Below are 8,982 nucleotides of genomic sequence, written 5' to 3'. Positions count from 1 at the left end.
CCCAAAATCATCTATAAATACACACATTCATCATCCATTTATCACAACATGATTATAGCCGAGAAGGGCCAAGGGCGGCTAGCTTCTATGACGAGGATGAAGCCGGAAGCTCAACAGCGAGGTCTCCCCCACGCCGAGGTGAGCATACGACGGTTGGCCAGAGGATCGAGACAAGGCACACAATGCGCGATACCCGAACCCACATTCAGCTACAAGAAGACCTAATCAAACACATGTGGGCGAAATTCGGCAACGAGTAGTGGTTTTTTTAATTTTTAGTATTTTAATTATGTAATTTTTAATTTTTAGGATTTTAATTATGTCGTTTTTTATTTTATTTGTTATTTGTAATATTATTTATGTTTTTTAATGAATTTTAGTATTATGGAAATGTTTATGTTTAATTGAATATTAAATTAATTGTGCTCGTCCTTGCGGAAGAGCACAGTTGTGGGTGTTGTGCTCTTGCCAGAGAGCAGGCATGAATAGTACCGCCCGGGCCCACAACCGTGCCGCTGGCAAGAGCACGGTTGTGGACGCTCTTAAACCCTTGACTAGGGGTGGGTAGGTACGGTATACCTTACCGAAACCATCATACCGTATACCTTACCGTAAATTCGGTATGCGAAAAAATCATACTTTTATCTTACCAAAATTTTCGGTATACCGAACTTCGGTATACCTTATTTTCGGTATGGAGAATTTTCATACCGATATCGTACCTCATTTTTGGTATGCCGTACCAAAGTTCGGTATACCATACTTTTGCTGTATACCTTACTTTCAATATCAATGAAAATTGAATATGTGAGTTTTTATAATACTATTTATATTTTATAGTAATTTAAATAATATACGGGGTATTAAATACTAGTATATTTTATTCATATTATATTATATTTCACAATAAATTTTATAATTTAAAAATATATAAAATACTTTATATATTATTATATTCATATTTTACGGTATATACCTTAAATTACGGTATATACCGAATTTCGGTATGCCGCGGTATATAAAAATTCATACCTTTACCTTACCGAAATATTTCGGTAAGGTATCATACCGTACCGAAAATCACGGTATACCAAAAATTCGGTATTTTTGGTATTTTTCGGTACGATAAGGCCGGTATTTCGGTATTTTTCCCCAGCCCTACCCTTGACCCCCTAAAATTGGTGAAGAACCCCAGAATAAGTATTTTCGACATAGAACAAAACTGAAAAAAAAAAACCTTACTCGTCGTACAGACTGGTGAAAATTATTTGTATAGGGAGATTGTTCTTAAACTGAGCCTTGCATAAAATAAAAAATCAATGAAATACATGATCTATTTAACAAACTCATCATGTACGCATTGATACAATTTTGACTCAAACATATACATGTACTTCGACAGTACATAAAATACATACATGTGTTCAATATGTACCTACTATCAGTATCTATTGTGTAAAAGTTATTACTCCCATGTGTATATACGTAGTCGGTAGTACAATACTTTTTTCATATAAATTATTCACTTGTTGATATATATCCTTAAAATGAGACACTGATAAAAAAAAATACTACTGATCTATTATAATGTACTAGAAATTATCCTGAATAGAACATAATAGTGTGAAAAATTAATTCTAGGCATGCAATTTCACATGTGCCATTAAGAGAGTCATGATATAGTCACAAGTATAATTAATGCAAAGCTACCCACAGAAAGAGTACCAATTATATGTACATCCCGTGGAACTCCTGTGATCATTAATTGGCAGTTATTATTATTTCAGCAAATAAAATCATGCCTACCACTCTTGATATTATGTCCCCAAGCTTAATGAATATCATAAGTTTCGTGGATTCTGAAAACGTACTCGAATTTTAAATAGGGAAATAAAAATCCTACTTGTAGGAATTGCAAAAATATACGTAGCCTAGCTTACAATGTGGGGCTCGAATTATAACATTTGAAGGGTCGAAGTAGACTTGTGTATTGCGTAGAATTTTCCCGAAATTCTTTATTGTTCATCATCGTCGGTTTAGGTTTAGGGAACACCAAATTCATGATGTAAATTTCTTCAAATTTTGAATTTGAAACGATCCCATTCAAGTAAAACAATTCACAAGAGCATCATCGTTTCAATTCATAAGTTCAGGTATGCATTTGTCCGTCGATTAAAGATGTCGGTGTAGATGATTAGTGGATGCGAGCACTGTTCATTTTGAACTGAGCGTCCCGCTTGTTAATAGATTCATCATACCTCATAGCCTAATGCTGTGCAGATTATGTATCAATAAGACTTCATTTATAATATACAGCATAGTGTAATAGTCACCTTTGCCTACAATATTTTCAACATCCTGTTACCCTTCATAATTCAAAGCAATCAGCTTGTACCACATTATCACCGATCAACAGCAATCTCACCATGAATCAGCCAATTATTTAATTTGATTACATATAACAAACAGAATATAATGCTAACGAGGCAACTGACAAATCCACAAAACCAAATATACATATCACTATAGGAGTAATTGCATGAATCATACCAGAAGTCATGTCATAAAGTATACAAAATGCGCACCTATATAATTAGCTCAACCCATTCTCCTCCAGCTTCACCATATCACGGTAGCTTCATGGCTCTAGACAAATTTACACATCCATCGCCACTAGTAATTTTTGTCAAGAATATTGCATAAAACTATTGTGTTTACATGGAATTGGGTATCCCGGATTCGGCAACAGCACTACCTCTACCTTGCTCATATCCCAAAGATCCAAACATATTCAGCACCATTTTAAGCAAGAAATTGGCTTGATTCCTCTGGGGTCCTTCTTAGAGCTTTTACAGGTCTCAATTAACCTTAACTTGCCAATTCACATAGCCGTGCTCTGCCGGGATTTAGTAGTGATTCAGACATGACCCAACCCTGAGAGAACAAGAAGATATCAGCAACCATGCTTCAAAAATCAAAATAAATTAAAACACATCCTTACAATCATCTCCAAGAAATAGGATTTCAATATTCAATTCAAACGAATCAATGGACCACTTCTTGACAACTTCATATCATAGTAACATGGTACATCTCTAAGAACCTCAAGGCAAGAGCGGAAAGAGGCATCAAAACAGTAAAATTTATGTGCAAATTAAAAGTAAATTTCACAAGTAACCAAGAATTGATGAATATTTGCAATTGCATTCAGCTAACACTCATTGATGTAATTATCAGGCACCCTGTAGGGCCCTCGACTCAAAGAATTTTCAGTCTGCAATGGTCAATTTCCAAGTACCTAATATATGTGGAGCCTCTTGGTGAGATCAACTTAAATCTCTAATTTGTTTATCTGACTATACTTCAGGGAATCATATCATCACGCACAAGTTTAGAAGGAAATGGATTCACTAACTTCTTTAAGTATTTCAGAAGATCCATTTTGGTCCTGCTCTATAAATTAGGTGTGCCTTACCTGTTCTTTGACTTTGGTCTTAAAAGGCCCATATAGAGCTGACACCAGCTTGTATGATTCTGCAATATGAGATTGTAGATCACCAAGTGAAGGGGATGCAGGTGAAAGATCATCATCTTGTTTTCTCATGGATTGATGGCTCTGCTTAGAGGATTGAACTATGTGAAGCAGCACATGAGCCTGTAGTAGAATGGCAATTCAGACAAGTGTTCTAATATTCATTTTGATTGCAAGATCAACAGATTGAAAATCTTACATGAAAAGCTGCTTTCAGAATATCATCAGACTTTGCTTGATCCTTGAACAAGGCATATATATTGCCCTTTGAAGGATTATAAGTCACTATATAACGCTCTTTCTGCAATACAAGTAAATTTGAATGGTAACTTCAAACTTCTAAGTAAGAAATTATAGCCAAGCCCGAGCATGCACACAAATCAACGATGCATGCACAGGCAAGTTCAAATTAGAAGGCATCCCCAATGAAATTAAAACTTGGCTGGTGGAAATCATTTTCCAGTGACAGGTACTATACCTCAAAAATGGGTTCCAATGCAATATATGAAACAGGGTCTTGGAATGCATCTTTAAACCTAGGTCCTGCAAGAAAAAAATAATTAATTCTCCATCGAAACCTTACTTGCAGTAATAAGCAGGAAAACCACATTTAACTGTGAATGCATGGGGATGCAAGAAGCATGTGTGTGTGCATCTGTCTGTGAGAATGGGAGTGGGAGAAGGGCTACCAAGAACAATAGGTCTATGTTGTTTCCATGGGGGAATGAAAATATTCTCCATCAAATTTCCCTCTTGCAAACTTGGAACGCGCCCTGAGATTGAAGCATAAAACAAATTTCACATGGTTTACCATATTTACAAATATCTTTGTTATTGTACAAGTTAAAGTTTCAATCACAATCTATGGTCCGACTTCAATAATCTTGTTTTGTCTAACATGAAGAAAATAAAAAAAAGATATTTGCAATGCTGGAAATATAAGAGAACTGAAGGGCCGAAAAAAGAAAGAAGTTATTATGTCCCATGAAGTATGCTCTGAATGGGAGAGCTACTATGTACCCTTCCCAGGGATGTTTTATATGCATATGAATAAGTACACCCCTTATATGTTTTTAATGGAGTACATATTTATTTGATCATTTTGGTAAATATATTCCTGCAATATCATTTCTTCTTGAACCCATAAAACTAACAACCGAACCAAAATCAACTGTGGTTGTGGTTGAGTTTATATATATCAACCAATTCAGTCATACTTTTCATTTTTTTGGTTGTTACTGGTCTGATTCTGTGCACCCATATGCTCACCCCTAATAGTAAGGCCTTGTTTTTGTCATCGTTTCCTTCTATCCTACTTAGTCATCGTCCAATATCGATTTTAAGAAGCATTAATTATTCCCATTTATTTAGAAGATAGAGCATTTTGAATGAGAAAGTTGTGCGGTGAGCAAAGAAGAATAGGAGAAACAAGGTAATCATCCAACCCGTCTTAAGAAATGATTCTGCTGCCACAGTGAATCGTGCACGATTTAGTGTATGCAACACTACAGATTTCACCTGGAAAAGTACAACAGCTACAATCAATATTCCATGATAGAGAACATAAGAGTAATTAAGGAATGGAAGAGGATTTGCTGGAGAGGATTTGATATATTAACATCACGGAACCTCTTTATAAGAGCCCAGGATATATCCACAGGAGAGCAAACCAAATGCAGCGTACAAGGAAGGGTTTCTTTTAGAAATCATTATTCCAAGTCCAGTTCCAAGCTACATAACAGAGAAACTTGTAATTAGTTAGAACTCAAGTCAGAAAGAGAACTGCTACAGCAAACATCATAAATAAACATAATGTGGGGTGATATAAAGTAAATATGTACAATTCCCTTACCACCTCCCCCAAGCACACACCTCACCCTCAAACAAATGAACGTTGTGAAAAGCAAAAGGTACCGAAATCCAATCATGAGTGATGTTGCAAATTCTTCACACTATAATCTCGTCTAAACAAAATTTTAGTGAAGTGACAATTGATTGAGATGGGATCACATTGCTCAAATCCATACGAGGGCATAGCAAATAATAGAATTTAATTATTTCTATTAATATACGGAGTATTATTTAAAAAGAACCAGATCCGAACAAATGTAAAATATACACCGGTTTCTAGCTAGCCTGATGCCTGAGTGAAATGTTGATGCATATATAGTCAAAATGGAATTACCACAACAATCGAGTGCTGTATTATTAAAAAAAACAACACAGCAGTATGATGAATTTTTCAGAAAATGCAGTTTGCATAGAATATGTTAACTAACTTATTACAAATTCATGCAACAAATGCATCCTATCAGTTAACTTGGTGATGAGAGGTTATGATGTTGCTTAAGATAATGATTCATGCAATGCAATATGAACAAACAAGCATACCAGATCTGCTATATTTCCAACACATTCTCCCTTCGCAGTGACATCTCCTATATTTTCTCCTTTGGCAAAGGCTTTGTATATTGGCGTTCGGGTCGAAGTTGATGTCACAGCAGCGACATTCTATAAGAAAACAAGAAACATGTGTGAGATTAACTGATTAAGTTTTTCAAGTGCTGCTAGATATTGATGGATTAACTATACAAATATTGATTAAACCTTAGCCACATTGGCAGCACATGCTAATGGAAGAAACAAGTGGGGGACAGCTGCAGTTGCCAACTCCACTCCAGCTCCCAACTCCATAAGGAGATCACCAGCATACCTAAGCTGTATGAAGCTCAAAACATAAGATACTGAAGAGTCAAACTGTTGAATTAATAGAACTTTTAATGATAAATTCTATTCTTTCACCAGATCTATTTGTTACCTGCTTTAAGTCATAGTCAAACTTCTTCCCTTGTCGAGCAAAGAGCATCTTCCCGACGCGCCCAGCACCATCCTATGTATATCACAGATTCTGAAGTTAGCTTCTTATAACTGGAATTAACAGTTATTATTACCATACCCAGAAATTGACATCTTGCTTAGAAAATGCATTTTAAACGTTAGTATTAGAAATGGGCCACTCACCCCTTAAAAGGCCTTATAAGGGGGAGGGTTATCCACACTTATATAGATTAGATGGGATCTTCACCAAGTCGATGTGGGACAGAATTTAGAGAATTTATCAGTTAGTACACAGATGCTTCTTCAACAGAAGTACCCTGCTCCTGAAATTTCACTTAGTCCTTTTATTTGAAGAGCTATAGTTACAACGTAAATAATGGCATTCATACGATATACAGGTGAAACTCAACTTAAGCTACATAATTGGCATCAGTCTTGAAGCTTCAGATATTAGTAGATACAGACAATGCCATTAAGAGACGGCTTTTAAAAACTCACTAATACCTTTTAGATTCTGTGTAACGTTGATGTTAATGAAAAAAAATTGTTAAACATATAAATTGTTCATCTGACTTGGTATCTGTACCTTGAGAATCCAATTGATAGCTACAGCACCTGGTGCAGATCTATTTCTGGAGACTCCAAGTGAACTTAGGAGGGTTTGTGTGGTGAAAACACCCATGGCACCACCAAAGATGTGCTACAACAAAAAAAAACATCACTATCACCATCTGGAGTGGCTGGATTTGGCTAATTTCTATCAGGAAAAGTACCTTTATCGCTCTCCAAGTCATGTAAGGCACATAGGAAGGCATGACACTGTCTGGAAAACCTTCAGGAACAACGTAAGATCTTATGAATGTTAACAACTCCTGCATGGAAAACAACAGAACTTAAGTAAAGAGACAACTTGATCCGTGATGAAAGATATGGTTTCAAGGATGCAATCTCCATTCCCCACTATGTTTTCTTCATAAATTGCCAGTTGACAAATATTTATAGATGACCTTCCGTTTCACATTAACTACATAGCAATCCCCGCAATTATTGGATGTGAATAAAGTTTGTTAAACTAATATGAATTGAAACCTTGGAAATCTCAATGCTAACTTCAGAAGAATAAAGATTATTAAACTAATGCAAGGAATGCAGCCAATATGGAAATGAAAGGAAACGAAACGGAAACAAATAATGATACTGACATCAGCAGGGGATAACGGAGTCTGCAAGCAGACAGCACGAATGGAATTCTTCTTCAATCGTTTGGTAGAAACATTCCTATGGCCGGTGTTGTCATCTGCGAAGTATTGCCAGCGTCTGCCATCAATCTCCTCGCAGCAGATCAACCTCAAGCTGGAATTGAGAAACTGATCGTCGACTAGGCCACCGAAGCTGGAATCCTGGAGCAGCGGGCGGTCGTGAGGCGCCGAGGCAAGGTTGGCGCTGATGCGGAGCGTCTCGCGCACGAGCAGGCGCGTATCGGAGGAGGTCAGGGTTTGCGAGGGGGAATTGGAGGGGTTCTTCAGCTTCATTGCGTCGAGATCAAATTGCGCGACACAAATGTGCGTGCGTTCGTGTTCGTGTTTGTATTGGAGAGGAGGGGGAGAGAATGAGGCTAAATATAGAAATTCGGAAACTATGTTTAGGAGCGGAGAGAGTAATGAGAGAGATTTTGTTGTTGTGATTTTGTACTGTTCTTCTCTTTCCTTCTGTCTCCTGAAGAAGGGAGGAGAGGAGTGATGCACAGGTGGTGTAGGGAGGACGGAGGGGATTTTGATGGGGTGACGAGTGGAGGCACGGAACAAAGCCTCAAACCGAGACGTGGCAGATACTCGCCTACACCGACTCACTACGCGCTGTACTTTCGCTTTTTTTGACGGTGTGTGTGTTTCAGCTATATTAACACAACCGTCCCATAAAAAAAAAGTGATAAAATATTTTATTTGTACTATGCAGTTGTTTATTTTTATTTCTTCGCTAATTTATAGTAGTACTGAAATTTCAAATAATATCATCCACTTTCAAAATATAAATTCGCATCAAAAAAATTGATTGACTTTTACTTATTTTGCGCAAAAAAAAATGGAGGAGCATATTGTAGGTACAAAATAAATATAATTAAGTGAAAAATAAATAAATGCATAGTACCAGACTTTCATATGTAGCATGGTTTTAGTATTTAATTGAACTAATTTTGTAACTGAGCCCAAAAAGTTGGTCATCTAACTCTAGAAATCAAATGTGCCGCAAATTTCCGTTAATTCTTCAGCGACCCAAATTAATACCAAGATCACCGCATTGTCGGTTTAATTGGCTACTCACTCATATAGTAATTTCGTAGAAGTAAGTGTATGATAGGTTATAAGACCAACCAAAGTCGACGTGTCTTTAATTTATTACTACTATTCTACTAATATAATTTCTAAATTTAATTTGTTTATATCCTATACGTAAGGGAAGAAGGCCACTGCTTTTTTTAATTAATATCTCGGCATATGTCAATAATTTTGGTAAGGGAAGGGTAATCGAGTCGTGTAGAATCCATTAAAACCTAGTAGTTTGCCTAATTCAATAATTTTGAAGTATAACAGTGTGACAAGAAATTGACTTAT

At 36.4% G+C, this 8,982-nt stretch overlaps 1 protein-coding gene across 1 annotated transcript; it reads right to left on the bottom strand.

The window, feature by feature from the left end:
• Positions 1–2,491: 2,491 nt before the first annotated feature.
• Positions 2,492–8,219, bottom strand: LOC121755044 (protein root UVB sensitive 6-like). The gene is made up of 13 exons (XM_042150331.1): positions 7,573–8,219; positions 7,144–7,242; positions 6,957–7,070; positions 6,351–6,422; positions 6,140–6,250; positions 5,924–6,043; positions 5,162–5,263; positions 4,978–5,050; positions 4,222–4,305; positions 4,011–4,075; positions 3,732–3,833; positions 3,476–3,655; positions 2,492–2,934 (listed from the first exon to the last, which is right to left on the bottom strand). Exons 1-13 carry the CDS (start codon positions 7,900–7,902, stop codon positions 2,869–2,871), a joined length of 1,518 nt encoding a protein of 505 aa, XP_042006265.1. The 5' UTR covers positions 7,903–8,219; the 3' UTR covers positions 2,492–2,868.
• Between the last annotated feature and the right edge of the window lie 763 nt (positions 8,220–8,982).

Source organism: Salvia splendens, chromosome 11 (assembly GCF_004379255.2).
Source record: "Salvia splendens isolate huo1 chromosome 11, SspV2, whole genome shotgun sequence".
NCBI lineage: Eukaryota > Viridiplantae > Streptophyta > Magnoliopsida > Lamiales > Lamiaceae > Salvia > Salvia splendens.
Note: the sequence above shows the minus strand (reverse complement) of the source record. Positions and strands in the feature narration are given on the sequence as shown.

Coding starts and splice junctions, on each gene's coding strand:
- LOC121755044 (XM_042150331.1), bottom strand. CDS start 7,902: ATGAAGCTGAAGAACCCCTCCAATTCCCCCTCGCAAACCCTGACCTCC. Junction 6,044..6,139: donor GTGCTGCCAATGTGGCTAAG/GTTTAATCAATA, acceptor GTTTTCTTATAG/AATGTCGCTGCTGTGACATC. Junction 3,656..3,731: donor TTCTGAAAGCAGCTTTTCAT/GTAAGATTTTCA, acceptor ATTCTACTACAG/GCTCATGTGCTGCTTCACAT.